General features: G+C 38.3%; 1 protein-coding gene across 2 annotated transcripts; it reads right to left on the bottom strand.

Annotated features, from left to right (window-relative positions):
- Positions 1-256: 256 nt before the first annotated feature.
- LOC113064714 (receptor-type tyrosine-protein phosphatase O) lies at positions 257-14,123 on the bottom strand. 2 transcript variants are annotated; one of them, XM_026235599.1, is made up of 15 exons: positions 13,600-14,122; positions 12,776-12,917; positions 11,437-11,557; positions 10,451-10,519; positions 9,733-9,816; positions 8,105-8,140; positions 7,475-7,556; positions 7,297-7,387; positions 6,709-6,785; positions 6,486-6,620; positions 6,275-6,397; positions 5,325-5,479; positions 4,623-4,758; positions 2,887-2,995; positions 257-1,337 (listed from the first exon to the last, which is right to left on the bottom strand). In XM_026235599.1, exons 3-14 carry the CDS (start codon positions 11,547-11,549, stop codon positions 2,891-2,893), a joined length of 1,206 nt encoding a protein of 401 aa, XP_026091384.1. In that variant the 5' UTR covers positions 11,550-11,557; positions 12,776-12,917; positions 13,600-14,122; the 3' UTR covers positions 257-1,337; positions 2,887-2,890. The 2 variants fall into 2 exon arrangements, with proteins under 2 accessions (XP_026091384.1, XP_026091393.1); XM_026235608.1 differs by lacking the exon at positions 9,733-9,816 and having other exon boundaries at positions 13,600-14,123.
- Between the last annotated feature and the right edge of the window lie 5,136 nt (positions 14,124-19,259).

Here is a 19,259-nt window from a genome sequence, read left to right as displayed (position 1 = left end):
GTATGCCTCTGAGCTAAATGTTAATTTGTTTGAATTCTATTAAGGTCTGATGATATTGTCTTCCAAATTCGAAATAAAAATATAATTTTGCGTCTCAAGTAAATAGACCTTGATTCAATAAAGTTTACAAATTTATAATGAAAAACAAGAAAAAAGAACTGATGAACATAATTTCTTGTGCATTTTGAGCCTTTTTGCAACAAATTATTGGAAAAGATTCACACAGCACACATGCAAGAAGAGGAGCAGCAGACTGTTTGAAGTTCACATGGACTGAGGTCTACAGACGTCATTTATTCATCACACAAAACGACTCATTTCCAGCTCATAAGAATACGTACTCAAATGTTTATTTTTTCCCAAATGAACACACAATAAACTGTGGATTGCTCGGCTACTTGAAGTCACACGATTCACAAGAATGGCACCAAAAGACAAACGAGTTCTGACACGAATGAAAGAAAACCCATCAAGTGAAGCCCGTTCTGGAGAGAGAGTTTCAATCAGTTCATTGAAAACACAATACAGAGTTTCTTTAGTTTCAGTATTTACAGCTCGACGCTTGGTTGATATGACATCTCTGCATCTGTAAAGACGTTTGTAAACTCACTGGTGTCTGGCGGAACGGGCAAACGTGAAACGAACACTCTTGAGCTCTAAACCTAAAGAATAGACTAATCTGGCGTCTGTCATTTTGCAGCATGCATCGTTCAGCGAACACAACGGAGTCAGTGTCAGATTCAGCAGCAGCGAGCGATTCGGTCTGAACTGTGCAAAAACCCCGCTCCAGTAAACATCCAGACGCTTGCAGATGAAGCCCAGCTTTAGCAGAAATCACAGAAGCGCAGCCTCTCTACACACAGCAACACATACGATCTTCTGCATCTGTCCTTTACACCCAGAGCAGATGGTCAGTGTGTGGCAGTGATCAAAGGCCGTCAGGTTCGAACCGTGTTTACATGTGCATGCCAACAGGAGGATCCGGTTCTGCATTCTCCTCTGGAGACATAGAAACTAACACTAGTACAGACAGAGTGCGATATAAACTCACGAAACACACTTTACACGCATCCAGATGCTCCTGAGATTCACACACTACAGACGAGATGCGGACGGAAGCGGCGTGGGTCCGGCGCTGCGGCGTTCTCCTGCGATCTGCGGAGACGGGAGAACACGGCAGCTCGTTTAAGGCATCGGATTGGTTCCGTCGTTCGTCCGCTAAATAAGAGCTTGTATGGGAGTAAATGAGTGAAGGGTTCTGCTCCGCGGCCGCCGCTCGGTTGGGATCTGGTGTTGATGAAGCACGTCTGTCAACACTGATGTGAGGAGCGTCGGACCTGGAGGAAAACAGAGCGGACACTGAAGCCAGAATCAGCATGTGTGTTCCTGACATATAATATTAAATAAAATAAAAGATATATAAAACAAATTCCCAGCTAGATGCCCAGGCATCATTTTTCATTTTCATTTAGTTTAAACTGATGCACTAAAATAACACACTAAAACTGAAATAAAAAAGAGCATCCATCCATCCACTGACACCATCTATCCCTCCATCCATCCATCCATCCATCATCCATCCATCCACCGACCCATCTATCCTTCCATCCCTCCATCCATCCATCATTCATCCATCCATTATTCATCCATCATCCATCTATCCACCGACCCATCTATCCCTCCATCCATCCATCCATCCATCATTCATCCATCATCCATCTATCCACCGACCCATCTATTCCTCCATCCATCCATCCATCCATCCATTATTCATCCATCATCCATCCACCGACACCATCTATCCTTCCATCCCTCCATCCATCATTCATCCATCATCCATCTATCCACCGACACCATCTATCCCTCCATCCATCCATCCACCCATCATCCATCTATCCACCGACCCATTTATCCCTCCATCCATCCATCATTCATCCATCATCCATCTATCCACCGACACCATCTATCCTTCCATCCATCCATCCATCATCCACCCATCATCCATCTATCCACCGACACCATCTATCCTTCCATCCATCCATCCACCCATCATCCATCTATCCACCGACACCATCTATCCCTCCATCCATCCATCCACCCATCATCCATCTATCCACCGACACCATCTATCCCTCCATCCATCCATCCACCCATCATCCATCTATCCACCGACACCATCTATCCCTCCATCTATCCATTCATCCATCATCCATCTATCCACCAACACCATCTATCCCTCCATCCATCCATCCACCCATCATCCATCTATCCACCGACACCATCTATCCCTCCATCTTTCCATTCATCCATCATCCATCTATCCACCGACACCATCTATCCCTCCATCCATCCATCCACCCATCATCCATCTATCCACCGACACCATCTATCCCTCCATCTATCCATTCATCCATCATCCATCTATCCACCAACACCATCTATCCCTCCATCCATCCATCCACCCATCATCCATCTATCCACCGACACCATCTATCCCTCCATCCATCCATCCACCCATCATCCATCTATCCACCGACACCATCTATCCCTCCATCCATCCATCCACCCATCATCCATCTATCCACCGACACCATCTATCCCTCCATCTATCCATTCATCCATCATCCATCTATCCACCAACACCATCTATCCCTCCATCTTTCCATTCATCCATCATCCATCTATCCACCGACACCATCTATCCCTCCATCCATCCATTCATCCATCATCCATCTATCCACTGTCCCATCTATCCATCATCCATCCATCCATTATTCATCCATCCATCCACCCTAGCACCAACCCACCCCTCTATCTATCCATCCATCCATCCATTTGTATATATTATTCATATTCATATTATTCATATTAATTTTGAGGTCTCACTTCATTAGGACTTGCTGACATTCTCGTAGATGACGTCGCTCGTGTGCGTCTGCTGCTTCTTCTTTTTCCACATAAGTAGGACACACTGATGGATGAATACGTACTGCTCCTGCACACACACACACACACACACACACACACATCAGTTCACCGTTCCAGGCCTGGATTCATATAGAAGCTATTCTCCGCAATTTTAACTTGATATCTAACAATTATGTTTATATCAATATTCTGACTTTATATCTCACAGATATCTATCAGAATGGTTTTCTCAGTTCTGCCACAGAATAAAAACTAAAACATGTAACTTAGACTTTTCATCTCTCAATTCTCTCTTTTTCTTGCAATTATAAATTGTGACAAAAAAGTTTAAAAGTCTAAATAATTTTTTCTCCAGTGGTGCAAACAAGCTTCCATCGATTCATCCAAATCTTCTTAAAAGAGAAAACAGAGTTAAGACGTTCCAAGCAGCTGTAAGAATGTTCTCAAGGGAAATTCTCAAAGTTCTTAAATATTTTCTTGTGAACATTTATTTGACTAGTCACTGATCAATTTACTGAAAACACTGAAAAAAAAAAACACATTAAGTTGCATTAATGTTATATTGTTATGTTTAATTACAACAATTAACTTGAAACAACCCAATAAATCAATTTAAATATCTCCTGTTTGAGGACACTTTGGAGATTATTCTAACTTTAAGAGCCTATTTACAATCATTTTCAAAAAGATTCTTTGAAATAATTTGAATTCTTATTCAGTTTTGTTTTAAGAACAATCTTAATAAAAGTAGAAGAGTATTCTTAAGACATATACTGGATTTGGGAATATAAAATATTCTTAACATTTTTCTAGAATAAAACAGCAGTTGAGAAGAGTTATAGTTATAGTCTGGCCCTGGATCTGGATCTGATTCGGTTTCGGGTTTTGGTTCAGATTCAGTGTTTGGTTCTGGATCTGATTCAGTTTTTGGCTCTGACTCTGGTTTAGTTTCTGGTTCTGATTTAATGTTTGGTTTTGGATCTGATTCATTTTCCAGTTCAAGTTCAAGGTTTGGCTCTGGATTTGATTCGGTTTCTGGTTCAGGTTCGGTTTCTGGTTCAGATTCAGATTCAGATTCAGATTCAGATTCAGATTCAGATTCAGATTCAGTGTTTGGTTCTGGATCTTGTTCCGTTTCTGGTTCAGATTCAGTGTTTGGTTCTGGATTTGATTTGGTTTCTGGTTCAGGTTCAGTGTTTGGTTCTGGATCCGATTCAGTTTATGTTTCTGGTTCAGATTCAGTGTTTGGTTCTGTATCTGATTCGTATTCTAGTTACGGTTGGATTCAGTGTTTAGTTCTGGATCCGATTTGGTTTCTGGTTCTGGTCCATATTCAATGTTTGGTTCGGGATCTGATTCAGTTTCTGGTTCTGGTTCAGATTCACTGTTTGGTTCTGAATCTGATTCATATTCTAGTTACGGTTCAGATTCAGTGTTTAGTTCTGGATCTGATTTGGTTTCTGGTTCTGGTCCAGATTCAATGTTTGGTTCTGGATTTGATTCGGTTTCTGGTTCAGTATTCGGTTCTAGGTCTGATTCAGTTTCTAGTTTAGATAGAGTGTTTGGTTCTGGTTTTGATTTGGGATCTGATTCAGGTTCAGTGTTAGGCTCTGGTTTTGATCAGGGTTCTGGTTCTGGTTCAGGTTCAGTGTTCGGTTCTGGATCTGATTTGGTTTCTGGTTCCGGTTCTGTACCTCAGTTTGGACCATGGAGAGCCGGTGTGAGCGCATGTCTGACACCAGTCCCAAGACGTCCACATACTCGTGTTCCTGAATGTGCTGCATCAACCGGTCCAGAGCGATGAAGGTGCCGGTGCGCCCCACTCCAGCACTAACACACACAGACACACACATACACACACATCATTGTTTGTACCATCATACTTTCTCAGTAACACTAGTGAACGGTGGAAGCAAAACCACAAGCAGGAATCAATAAGACAGTGATTCCGGGCTGTGTAACTCAGTGGTTCTCAAACTTCTTGGTCGCACCCCCTTTAAACCTATAAAAAATCTGGCACCACCTATCATATAAGCTCACTAAACAGATTTTTTTTTTTGTTGAAAAACCTGCATCACTTGAAACATAAAAAAATAATATACAGAGAATAACCATTCTCTCAAATTTTTACATTGTCTTCTTTTGTGATCCAAAAAAATTGTTGACAAATCAGGTTGACCAATTATTTACTTAGTGATGGGGTAAATAAATGTATAACCTATGAGAGAGAGAGAGAGAGAGAGAGAGAGATAAAGAGCATATACTTGGTATATGCCCATACCTGAATTTTGCTTAGGACCCCCAAATCACTAAGTCCGCCCCCCATTTTGAGAACCACTGGTGTAGCTGGAGTGACTCCTGTACCACAGACTCTCACATCAGCACCGGGGTCTCACCTGCAGTGGACCACGATGGGCCCTTTGGTCCTGTTGACCTGCTGCCGTACGATCTGAACGAACTGTAAGATGCTCTCGATGGCGTTGACTGTCGGAACGCCGTGATCTGGCCACGAGGTGTAGTTAAAGTGCAGAACGTCTTGAGTTTCATCAGCCTGCAGGAGCCAGAAACACACAGAACATCAGACAGGAACTACCTCCACAACATCTACTTATATATCCATTTGTACATCAATTTACATCTAAAACATCACCCATCCACCCCTCCATCATCCATCCACCTATATATCATTCATTTATCATCCATCCACCCATTCCTTCATTTATCCACCCATCTACCCACCCATCCATCATCCATCCATCCACCCATCCATGCATAATTCCATCATCCATCCACCCACCCTTCAATCATCCATCCACCAATCTATCATTCATGCATCCATCCATTTATCCATCCACCCACCCATCATCCGTCTATCCACTCATCAATCCATTCACCTATCTATCATTCATCCCTCCGTTCATTCATCCACCCACCTACCCATCAATCCATTTATCCAGCATCCATCCACACACCCATCATCCATCCATTAATCTATCACCCACCCATCCATACATCATCCATCCACCTATCTATTATTCATGCATCACTTCATTCCTAAATACATCCACCGACCCATCTATTCTCCATTCGTCCATCCATCAATTTATCCGTCCATTCACCCTTCCACCCACCTATCATCCATCCATCCATGCATCTGTTCATCCACTCAAACACACATCCATCCATCCATTTATACATCAATCATCCATCCATTTGTCCATCCATTTAGCCATCTATCCACTCACCTATCTATCATTCATCCCTCCATTCAAACATTCATTCATCTATTCATCCACCCATCCACTCATCCAGGGTTATGGCTGGTTGTGTTAGTTGTGTTCCTCACGTATCCCAGTCTGAAGTTTCTGACGGTCCACTCGGGCGAGTCGGTCTCCGACAGCATCTCGACCGTAATCTCTCCGTACGCCACGGGCTCCTCGGTGAACGGCCAGTAGTGGTCACACTTCACCTGCACAGGAAGCACATGCTCTCGTTAACACCTGGCCGTCTCTGTGTGATGTCACAGCCGTAACGGAGCGATTGCAATGGGAACTGACCCTCCTGCGCTCGTTACACTGGGTCAGCATGACGATGATGTGAGACTTCTGCTGCAGGACCATCTTCCAGAAATCGTTCCTGGTATCGGGCAGCGGCCCCTGTGTGGCGATGAACTCATGCGGAGAGTTATAGCCCTGAACACACACCACCACACAAATGAGACACTCCATAACCGACTGCGAACAACTCTTCTCTAATCGCTGATACTGACGAGATACTCACGGGAATAAAGTTTGCATTGATGTAATCAGAGCCTTCATCGTTGTGCAGAGAGATCAGCTTCACTCGACTGAAATCATCTGTGACCAAACATGCATTTATTCACATTTATTTTAGTTTGAATCAATTCAACTAAATTTATATGGAAAGTTGATTTTAAATGTTATTTCAAATAACCAAATTTTTAATAGTTTTAGTTTAACTACTGATGTTTCCATCCACCTATTTCTACGCGCATTTTGGTGTATCGCATAAAAAATTAAAAACAATTGTAAATACGTAACTTCTAAAAAATTACACCTTAACCGCTCAACTACATAAATCTCGTATGTGGTAAGAAAACACGCACATAAATGACGATAGAAACATTTACCGAATAAATTCCTTAATGCGCATCAAAAAACACGAGACTTCTCAAATATTAGTTTTTGTGCTTTATTCGCAAATGTTTTATGCGATATTCCAATTCTGCGCGTAAGTTAACTTCGTAGCTTTGGATGGAAACATAGCTCTTGATAGCCCTGTGTTGGACTTTGAAAGTGGGCCAATCAGAAGAGTGTTGCTATATCTACAGTGGGCGGGGCTTCTCACAGGGCAGGATGTTGGTGTAGCGGTTCTTGGGTCGGTTGACGGGCAGATCGGCCGCTTCATGAGACAGATCCAGACCCACGCTCTTCAGCTCCTGACGGAAGCACAAAGCAAACAGATCAATCGCACGGCTGACGCTGAAAGACGAGTGTTCACGTGTTCTACAGCGAGTGTGATTTACCTCAAACTGCAGCGAGAACTTGTACGCCGAATCTTTGCTCATGTCTTTGATGTAAGCGTCGAAATCACTGAGCTGAACTGGACTGAAGACACACACATCGTCACATCAAACGAAGAAACTAAATCATAAATCAATACAGTCAACTCTAGGGATGTAATGATATTTAAACATTTTTTGCGCAACATGTTCCATGGGAATCGAACCCACAATATACCTATGAAATATACATTTTAATTCATTTTACAGTGCAACTGTTTTATATGGCTATTACTGTCATTATAATTCTATTCTAATTTGTTTGGCTTCCTAAAACCAGTGTAATTTAGACCGAGACAGTATATCACAAATAAAAAGAGGGTCGAGTCTCCTTTAACGTTATGCAATTCTCTGTCTTTCTTCTGACTTACGTTGCTTAGTTAAGGGCATGGGTTGCAACTCTCAAAGTGCATTAAGTAGAATAATTTAATGTACAAAATGTAAAAAATTTTCCCCCAGTTCTTCATTTGTATTTTTTTTTTTAAATATGACATTATATCGCACTGTGGAGTTCATATCGTGTATCGTATTATGATATTTTGATATCGTTACATCCCTAGTCCACTCACACATCACATCAGCGGATGTCTTTACCTGGTTAGTTTCCTCTTCTTCAGCGCTGTTTTGCTCCTGTGGGTGAAACACAGATAGTCTGAGATCAAACCTCATCAGAAAACAACAAAGTGCATCTCTACTAATAAACATTCCTCAGATCCTACAAACTAAACATGCATTTCCAGGCAGACGGAGCTTCAGTGCTGGCGTGCATCTGAAACCACAGATAATAACTCACATTCACTCATTCTGGAGCATTTAAACCATTAATCAAGGGCTTTTATTAACTGTTCTACAGAAATTAAATGTGTTATTTGAGCTGCATAATTTTTATATATTAGTTTATAATTTTATATATATATATATATATATATATATATATATATATATATATATATATATATATATAAATGTGCTGTGAAACGATTAATCGTGATTAATCGCATCCAAAATAAAAGTTTTTATTTAATATGTGAGTGTGTACTGTGTATATTTATTATGTATATATTCAAAAATAAAAAATTGTCTTTTATATATTATTTAAATTTATATCAATTAAAAAAGTTAAAATGTAAATATATACAGTATGTGTGTTTGTGTGTGTATTTATATATAACATTTTAATAAATAAAATTAATTTATGCATTTAGCAGACACTTTTATCCAAAGCGACTTACAGTGCATTCAGGCTAACAATTTTAACCCAACATGTGTTCCCTGGGAATCGAACCCACAACCTTGATAAGCAAAGCTGAACTAAATTATTCTGAAAATGTTATTTTTTTATTTTTTTATTTGTATATTTCTATAATAATAATATATATATATATATATATATATATATATATATATATATATATATATATATATATATATATATATATATATATATATATATATATATATAATGTGTGTATAATAAATTACAACCTTCCACATCACAGTCATATCATGTTATAATATTGATATAAATGTAATATATTTTTTTTTTTGAATAATCTTATATGCTTCTGTTTTTTATATTGTATTAAACTAGTTTTTCTTTATGTCTTTCTCTTCTTTGTTTCACTCTTTCTTTTTTTCTTTCTTTCTTTGAGATTCTCCATAACGTCTCTATTATGACTTTATGATTTATTAAAGTGTAAGTACAGTACATTATTTAAGTGCAATGTTAAATACTTATTATGTAAAATTTATATTTTAAATATTTCATTAAAATTGTTTATATATAATTTTTTAATTGTAATGTATTTTATATAAAAAAATAATATATATATATATAAAACTTTATTTTGATTTTATTTTATTTTGTTTACATTAGCACAAACCAACTATTTTCTGTGAAGACAGAGGGCACGTCGCAGCACTCGTATCAAACCTGGAATATTTCTTCAGGAAATCAAGCGGAAAAGGAAAAGAAAGAACAGAGCAAATCGTCTCAAGTCTCTGGATGTATAATCTGCACTCAGTCGGACTCAGAATCAAACATGCAGACCGTGAGAGCGAGACTCATGCGTTAGTGTCATGCGTCGAGACGCTGTTAAACACAGACAAGAGCACAGATGCAGATCCGGCCTCTGATCCGTTACCCATAATGCACTGCAGCTATGTAGAGTCTGTGTGTGTTTGTCTGTCCGTCGGCCGCCGGACGCCGCGCTGCTACTTACCACGGATTAATATAAAAGGCCAAAAGATAGTCAGTCCAAAGGCAGGATGGCAGAAGCGTGAGGAACGCAAAGAGACTCCTGCGCCTGAAGCCCATCCAACAAAACAGAAAGCAAAAGACATAAAAAAAGACCAAGGGCAAAAAGTTGGGGACAAAACATGGTGCTCCATTAGTAATAGTGACACACACAGATGACTGAGCATATTTCATTAGTGTCTGACAGGTTAATGATCGCGACATGCAGTCAGTGTCTTTGGCATCTTCATGATGTGTGAATCTGTGATCGCTAACGCCGGATATTAACACCCAAATCACAAATTAATGATATATTTTTTCACTCTCTTAATCTCTCTCTCTCTTTTTATATATATAATATTATTTCTGTTTTAGAAATGAACACATTTTATAAACTTAACTGCATTTTAAATTAAAAATAGTACACAAAGTCATGTTTCCGTTGCGTCACGAGTCGTGCTCTAAACATCTCAGCAGAAAGTGAGAGAAAAAACATCATTTGAGTTCATTAGCAGGCCAAAATCTGCCTTTACTGACCCTCTTTAAGCTCTTATATTAATCGTGTGTGTGTGTGTGAGCGACGGCTGTGATCACAAACATCAGAACCGATGCTTCTGGAGTCGACACCAACAAGTACACGCTCACTTCCTGTGTGTGTGTGTGTGTGTGTTTGATTGACAGCGAGAAACACAGGAGGCTCCTACCAGTTATACGGCAGCTTCCCGTCTCGCTCGAAAGAGGCGAAATTCACGAAGGTCTCAGCGCCGCACTCCCTGAAATCGACAGAAAACTCACTTAAAAGCAGCACTAATAACATCAGTCCAAACAGACTCGATGCATTTTGTTCATTTGTTCAATGCACTTTTGGTGTGAAAGGGCTTTTACAGATGCCAAAATTATAACTTTTGGGTTTTTTATTATTAAAAAACAAATAAACAAGCCCAGTCCTGGTGAGAAAAAGTAACGCAAACGTAACATAATGCATTGCATTCCATCAAAAGTAACAAAGTAACATAAGTTACGTTTATTAAAGAATGCATCACTTCTAAAAGTAATTTTCTCCAAAACTGTATTAATGCTTTTCTTCTGTGAAAAACAAAGTAAGTCACAAGTGCAAATACAGTGAAAGTGCATGCTTCAAATCATCTAAAATACAAACATCACGGTAGTGGGGAAATAATGACAGAATATCCGTTTTGTGTAAACTACTGCTTTAAAAACATTCTTAAATCAAGACACATTTACAGGAGAAGCAAAACAACTGAAGAAATTAGTCTTGGTTTCATAAACCTGCATCAAAATGAGTTTTTGCTTAAAACAAGAACAAATATCTGCCAACACAGTCAGAAAAATTATCTCGTTTCCCTTTTAACTAGACTTTTCTGATTCTTCATTAACAGATATTAGTCGTTGTTTTAAGCTTGAAAACACTTGCTTTTGATGCATTTTTCATAAGACAACATTTCAAGTCATTTTGCATTTCAAGTACTGGAAAATTATAAAAACACTGAATCATAAATGTTTTTGTCATGTTTGAAAACATCTGAACTGCTTTAATATCAGGCTTCGCTGAATATAAGCTGCTCATCTTTTGTTGATATCATAATACTTTTGTTTAGCAGGGATGCATTAAATTGATATGATAAAGACATTTATAATGAGATGCTCGTTAGCGTGAGATGTTGCTCACCGGCTCAGCTCCATGTGTTTCTTGCGCAGAACCAGCAGGAAGAGCACCAGCAGAATGATGAGCAGAACGCTGAGAACCGCCAGCGCAGAGATCGCCGCCACACTCGGGTTCATCTCGCGCACTGCACACACACACACACACACACACACATTACTGCTGCATTCACTGTCTCCGAATTAAACAGACACTTCAGTGTGTATATCAGATGTTTTCAGTTCGCTTGTCTGAAAGAAGACGTCATGTAGCAAATTAGAGCTCAAAACTATGAAAGCACATTTCCGCCACTTAATAAAAAAAACAAGTTTAATGCAACTTTTTTTGTAATTGCGTGTTATAACGTCAGAATTGCATATTTATATCTCACAATTCTGACTTTTTTCTCGCAAATCTGACTTTTCTCGCAGTTCTGACTTTTTTCACAATTAACTTTTTCTCACAATTCAGATTTTTTTCGCAATTCTAACTTTTCTCGCAATTCTGACTTTTTCTCGCAATTCTGACTTTTCTCACAATTCGTTTTTTTCTCACAATTCTGACTTTTTGAAAAATTAACTTTTTTCTCGCAATTATGACTTTTCTCGCAATTATGACTTTTCTAACGATTCACTTTTTTCTTGCAAATTCTGAATTCTTTCCTCGCAATTCTTATTTTTTCTCTCACAATTCTGACTTTCACAATTCACTTTTTTCTCACAATTCAAATTTTTCTTGCAATTCTGACTTTTTTCTACAAATCTGACTTTTCCAAGTAATTCTGACCCTTCTTGAAATTATGACTATTTTTCTTCACAATTCTGACCTCTCCACTTGCGAGATGTAAACTTGCAATTAGGAGAAAAAAGTTCACATCAATCAATTCTGACTTTTTTTCTTGCATTTCTGAGTTTATATCTCACAATTCTTTTCTCGCAATCATGACTTAATTTGAAATAGTTGCAATTTTATTTCTCAGAATTGTTAGTTTATATATTCCAATTCTGACTTTTCTCACAATTTAGACTTCATTTCTAATATAATTGTGAATTTATTTTTTAAAATTGTGAGTTTATGTCTTGCAATTCAAATTTTCCTCACAATTCCGATTTTTCTCACAATACTGACTTTTTTTCACATTTCTGACATTTCTCAGAATTGCAAGATCGCAGTTGTGCGTTTGTCGTACAATCTTGGAAAAAAAGTCTAATTGCAAGAAAAAAAGACAATGAATTTGTTTAGTTTTTTGTGGCAGAAATGGGCTTCTGTATGAAGCTGCTCAGTGTGTGCAATGCTGTAGAAGTGCTGCAGAGTGCTGGACTCGGTCTGTCCTGGCTGTAAATGAGGGATGGAAGCGTTCTCTCACCGGTCGTGCTGATGGTGATGTACGCCGGGTCACTGATGCTGCTGTAGCTGCTGCTGATCACACTGCAGTTATATGAAGTGGACGGCTGTAGTCCTGATATGGTCACAACATGAGCAGCGGTCAGCAGTGGCTCTCGCAGCTTCTGGAGCAAAACACACACAAACACACACACACACACATAATAAACCAGCAGTTCATACAACGTTCTGGTGTGTTCCAGTTAATACGTTCACAGCATTTTCCATGTTTTCACTGTTATACACTAGGGGGCGCTGTTACACGTCTCATGAATGAGTCTAGAGTCACTCGATCAAAAACACAGACGAGGAAGACGCAGAAAACGAACGATTTCATATTTAACCTCATGCATATGAAAAATAATGCGAACATCAACAATAACCGCATTTAAAGATTAATACTGTAACGAATATATAACTAGTTTGCATTGCATTAACTAATGTTAACCCGTAGCACTAAAGTGTTAAAGTGCTACAGTAAAGTGTTAATTCATTCTGAATCATGCATCATGAAGTATTTGTTAATATCAGTTATTGCATTAACTAACATGACATTCTTACATTTTTATTAGTTAATGTGAATTGATAAAAGTACAATGTTTATGTTAATCCTTAGTGTATTAACTAATGTTCTGCTCATTATCAGTTTAGTGTATTTAACAAATGAAACCTGAATGTAAATTATTACCGTGCACACATTCTCATGTTTCATCATCAAACACGAAACCACTAAGAAACTCCACTTCACTCTGCATCTCCAGATGTTTGCACACATGTGTTGCTCTGATATTGACGAGTAGCTCTTACTTTGCTCTCTCTGTTGACTCGCAGCGGTCTGCAGAGGACCTGATAGAAGTCCACGATGCCTTCCTCCGTCCAGAGCAGCGTGACGGCCGAGTCGGTGGCGTTGAGTGCGTACAGCGACTTCGGAGGAGCCGGTTCTGTTCAGAAAACAGCCAAACGCCAAGAAAACAGCTTAGAAACAAGTAAAAAAAGGAAGACGAAACAAACAGCCACAACAGTCCTGACACGCTCTGAACAGGAAGTCAAAGCGAAACGAGTTATTAATAGAACAGAAAACTCACTCTCAGCAGTAAACTAGCAGCGAATTTACTTTTGGTTCGGGATTTAATCTGCAAACTGATCTGACTCCACAATCATTAAAGAAACTGTAAGTGAGTTTGTTTCTTCATCAGGTTCTTCATCAGTGTCTCATCAATGGATGCTCTGCAGTGAATGGGTGCCGTCAATACAGATCTTAATGTGTAAGTGTGGAAGAACTTTGGCTGGTCTGCTGTGACTTTAAATGCAGTCCTTGGGCTTCAGCAAACACCAGTGACTTCTGCATATGGGTGCATTCATTTTAGACACTTTTTGGATGGGTGTCTGTGTCCCAGTACTTTTGGTAATATAGTGTTTGTAGCTGGATTCTGATGTGAGATGCTCTGTGAGATGCAATGCTATTATAGATTATGGACTCTATGGTATTTGAGTTAAAAATGTCTTGTCTTCTCCAGTTGGACTGGAGTGCTGTGGATTGCTGTGATGTCGTTCTGACGGCACCCATCCGCTGTCACTGACCAGTTTTGATGATGTGTGGCGCAGACGTGTTGCGGCTCGTCTCGGTGCAGCGCGAGACCGTCAGTTGTAGATGTCTCCAGGAGGAAGAGTCAGAGATGCCTTCATCATGTTACGAGTCACCTGAAACACAGTCGTCAGGCCGCAGTGATGATTCAGAGCCCATAGCAACCGTCTCCATGGAAATGTAAACACTTAACCCATCTTTGAGCAGAAAGGGAGCAGTGGTGCACTGTCATGCAGTGTTTCATCAGTGTTGGAAAACACTTAAACATAATCATTTTATTATCAGTATTAATGATAAATAAAATTAGATTAGAAAAAAAAAGGAAATAAATATTGACATCATTTAATAATATAAATATTTGAATCTAATTGTGATTCCAAATCTTTGTATATAATGTATAAATATATCAATATATATATATAAATTACACACACACACACACACACACATATATAATATATATATTATATATATATATATATATATATATATATATATATGATAACATCCTGATAAATGAATAATGTCCTCATGTATATATTGATGTAGTTTTTAAACATTTCAAATGTTGGGGTGATTTGAGAGAAATATCATCACATAAAAAAGGGAATGGAAAAATCCATGGAAATCATTATTATTATTATTATGATTAGCGAAAAGTAAAAAAAAAACATGACTTGATATAAACAAAAATAACTTAAATTTATTACTTAAACTTAATAGAAATTATTCAGACTATTTAGACAAATAAAACAAAATATAATAAAAACAAAAAATTAAATAAAACTACTAAAATTATAATGAAAAACTAAAATAAAAATGAAATAATATGAATATATATTTTTCTTGAAACTACTAAACGTTTAAATGAAACAGAAAATATAGTTAAATAACCAAAAAATTAAACTAAAAATGTAAATTTAATTTAAAAAAAATCATACATTAAAAACAAATAAATATGAAAAACTACCAAAACAACTAAGATTAAAATAAACTAAAACAAAAAAAAACTAAAACGTAGCACGTTATTGAAAAACTGCTAAATATTAAAAAACACAAACATTTACTAAAACTACTAAATAAGCTCAAATGAAACTGAAAACAATAAAAAAATACTAAAACAACTAAGACTAAAATAAATAGAAATATAATAATATAACAAAATGGAAACCTGAAAAAACTCAAACTATATATACATATATATATATATATATATATATATATATATATAATATATATATATATATTATATATATATGTATATTATAAATACGAACAATTTTTTTACAAAAACTACTAAAATTGAAATGAATCAACCATACAAAACTCGAAACTATTTCCAAATATTAACAAAAACCCATTAAAGTAGATAAATGACACTAAAGTAACACAGACAGAAATGAATGGAATGTAAATAGAATGTAACAAGTCTGAAAAAAGACACCAAAAAAAATAATCTTCCTTTTCTTATTCTGTGTACTTGCATTATTCCGTAACGTTACGAACACATGTTTAGCCGGACAGGGTTAGGTCCAGTGAAGGTTGTGTTCGGAGAGACTCACGTCGATGGAGTAGCGTCTCCTCGCGCCTTTCTTCCCTTCGACCGTCAGCTGCCAGTGTAGCATCCGCGAATGTGAGAGATCGGTGAACAGATCGCCGTAAGTCCAGCGCACGAACAGCGTCCCGTGAGCGTAATCCACCGACGAGATGTGAGGAGCTTCAGGAGCTGGCCATCAGACACACACTCAGTGACTCATTTACTCTTTAATGCTTTATTCCTCAGCTGAAACTCTGGAGTAATGTTGATTAGTAATATGCATTGCTAAGAACTTAATCTGAACAACTTTAAAGATGATTTTCTCAGATTTCCGAACAGTTGTATCTCAGACAGATACTGATCTATCCTCACAAAGCCAGACATGGATGGAGAGATGATTTAAAGCACTGGCACCTGTGACGAAGCTGACGGTAGAAGCATCGCAGCAGCTCAGCGACGGTTCGCCCCACGTCACCATCGTCACACGGAAGTTATAGAACCAGGCCGGCAGCAGATCCGTCACTCTCTGCGGATAGAAATGAGCGGAAATTAAAATTAAATCGGTAAACGCATTTAATTCCCGTCGCTCATGATAGAAGGCTGTCCTTCATAAAGCTCTAAAAACGTTCCTGACTGGTGTTTTAGTGCATTTCCTGCAAAAGTGTCTCCAATAAAATACGTGCAGCATCACAGCGATTGACTGTGAAACTGTTTCATGACCAGAGCAGTTCACTTCCTGTTTGCAGATGAGTAAACATGATCACAATAGTGAGCTTATGCATACAACACCAAATCACTAAAATGTTGCAGTGACAAAATATTGCACTAAATTATTATTTCAAATATTATAAATAAGTTGCACAATTGATTCTGTAATACTGGTAGCACTAATATAATACCTTTTATATTCCTATCATTGTTTTGATGCATGATAATAACAATCTGAGTTTCAGATTGCTGGGGTGAGATACACACAAATTATGATGACTGCAGAAATATGATAATTCAGAACACACATTTCCCCCCGATCACTTTTATGACCGACCATAAAATACAATTTTTCACACAGTTACGAAATATTTAAAACATTAATTATTGGTTATTTCAAGGGGTTACTAATGACACATCATCTGGATATTTTCAAGAAAATATCGGTTAATTAGCACCTCGGACCTCGACTGCATGCAGAGTCTCATTAAATATGATTATAAATTATGCATGAACACTAGTATATTTGTATTGCTTCCGTCTCAGTGTGACTCATCATAATTAGCATCTGTACTGATCTTCTGAGCTGCTTCAGGAAATGATGACAGGACCAGGATTCTGGAGTAGATTTTCTATCAAATGAACTGCACCAGACTCGTTTTAGTTTAACTGAGATACCATAGGTTCAATTAGGATTTTGTAATTTAATATTACTTCTCAAGTAACAAAAATTTTAACTAAAACCGGAATATTATTCAGACTATTGAGAAAAAAACTAAAACTCACCAAATCACTAAAATTACTCAAATAAAGTTAAACAGAAAATATAGTTAAAAACTGAAACAAAACCTTTACATTTTTTAGTAGTTTTAGTTTAGAAATGTTGACATGCAACTAGACGAAATAATTTATTTACAGTGTGATGGAGGATGGTGGAATGAATGAATATAAAGATGGATGGATGATGGATGGATTGATGGATTGATGGATGATGGATGATGGATGATGGATGGATGAATGATGGATTGATGGATGGATGGGTGGATGATGGATGGATGGATAGATGGATTGATGGATGGATGGATGAATGATGGATTGATGGATGGATGGATGGATTGATGGATTGATGATGGATGGATGATGGATGGATTGATGGATGGATGGATGATGGATGATGGATGGATGGATGGATGGATGGATGGATGGATTGATGGATTGATGGATGGATAATGATGGATTGATGGATGGATGGGTGGATGATGGATGGATGGATAGATGGATTGATGGATGGATGGATGAATGATGGATTGATGGATGGATGGATGATGGATGGATGGGTGGGTGGATGGATGGATGGATGGATTGATGGATTGATGGATGGATGGATGAATGATGGATTGATGGATGGATGGATGATGGATGGATTGATGGATTGATGGATGATGGATGATGGATGGATGGATGGATGGATGTGATGGATTGATGGATTGATGGATGGATGAATGATGGATTGATGGATGGATGGGGTGGATGATGGATGGATGGATAGATGGATTGATGGATGGGATGAATGAATGGATTGATGGATGGATGGATGGATGGATGGATGGGGGATGGATGGATGGATGGATGGATTGATGGATTGATGGATGGATGGATGAATGATGGATTGATAGATGGATTGATGGATGATGGATGGATGATGGATGGGTGGATGATGGATGGATGGATAGATGGATTGATGGATGGATGGATGGATGGATGGATGGATGATGGATGGATTGATGGATTGATGGATGGATGAATGATGGATTGATAGATGGATTGATGGATGATGGATGGATGATGGATGGATGGATAGATGGATTGATGGATGGATGGATGGATGGGTGGATGGATGATGGATGGATGGATGGATGATGGATTGATGGATGGATGGATGGATGGATGAATGATGGATTGATGGACAGATGGATGGATTGATGGATGGAGTGATGGAGTGATGGATGGAGTGATGGAGTGATGGACTGATGGATGGAGTGATGGACGGACGGATGGATGGATCATGAATTGATTGACGGATGGATGGATGATGGATGGATGGATGATGGGTGAATGGAAGTATGGATGGATGGATGACGGATGGATTGATGATGCATGATGGACGGATGGTTGGATGGATGATGAATTGATGGACGGATGGATGGATGGAGTGATGGATGGAAGGATGGATGATAAATTGATGGACGGATGGATGGATGGACGGATGGTGGTTGGATGATGAATTGATGGACGGATGGATGGATGGGATGGATGAATGGGATGGAATGGACGGATGGATGGATGGATGAATGGATGGATGGATGGACGGATGGACAGATGGATGGTGGATGGATGAAGGATTGATGGACAGATGGATGGATAGGTGGATGATGGATGGATGTAATTATATCAAATAATGTTGTGCATAATGCAGGACTTTTAATTACAAACAAGCCTGAAATGAACCAGGACTTTTATTTTGAAACAAGGCTGTATTTTGATTCCTGTTAACCCTTCCCTAGATGTAAGATCTCTAACGATGATTAGATTTGTTTTGATTGTATGTAGGACTCTTTAAGGACAGTGTGTGAAGCG

The sequence above is a fragment of the Carassius auratus genome, chromosome 4 (genome assembly GCF_003368295.1).
Source record: "Carassius auratus strain Wakin chromosome 4, ASM336829v1, whole genome shotgun sequence".
Lineage (NCBI taxonomy): Eukaryota > Metazoa > Chordata > Actinopteri > Cypriniformes > Cyprinidae > Carassius > Carassius auratus.
This window is presented reverse-complemented; position numbering and strand designations above follow the sequence as displayed.

Bases quoted from the DNA above. Each gene is read 5' to 3' on its own strand.
- LOC113064714 (XM_026235599.1), bottom strand. From the start codon at position 11,549: ATGAACCCGAGTGTGGCGGCGATCTCTGCGCTGGCGGTTCTCAGCGTT. The intron at 8,141-9,732 runs GTAAGTAGCAGC...TTTCACCCACAG, and splicing joins GCCTTTTATATTAATCCGTG to GAGCAAAACAGCGCTGAAGA. The intron at 7,388-7,474 runs GTAAATCACACT...TGCTTCCGTCAG, and splicing joins AGTTCTCGCTGCAGTTTGAG to GAGCTGAAGAGCGTGGGTCT.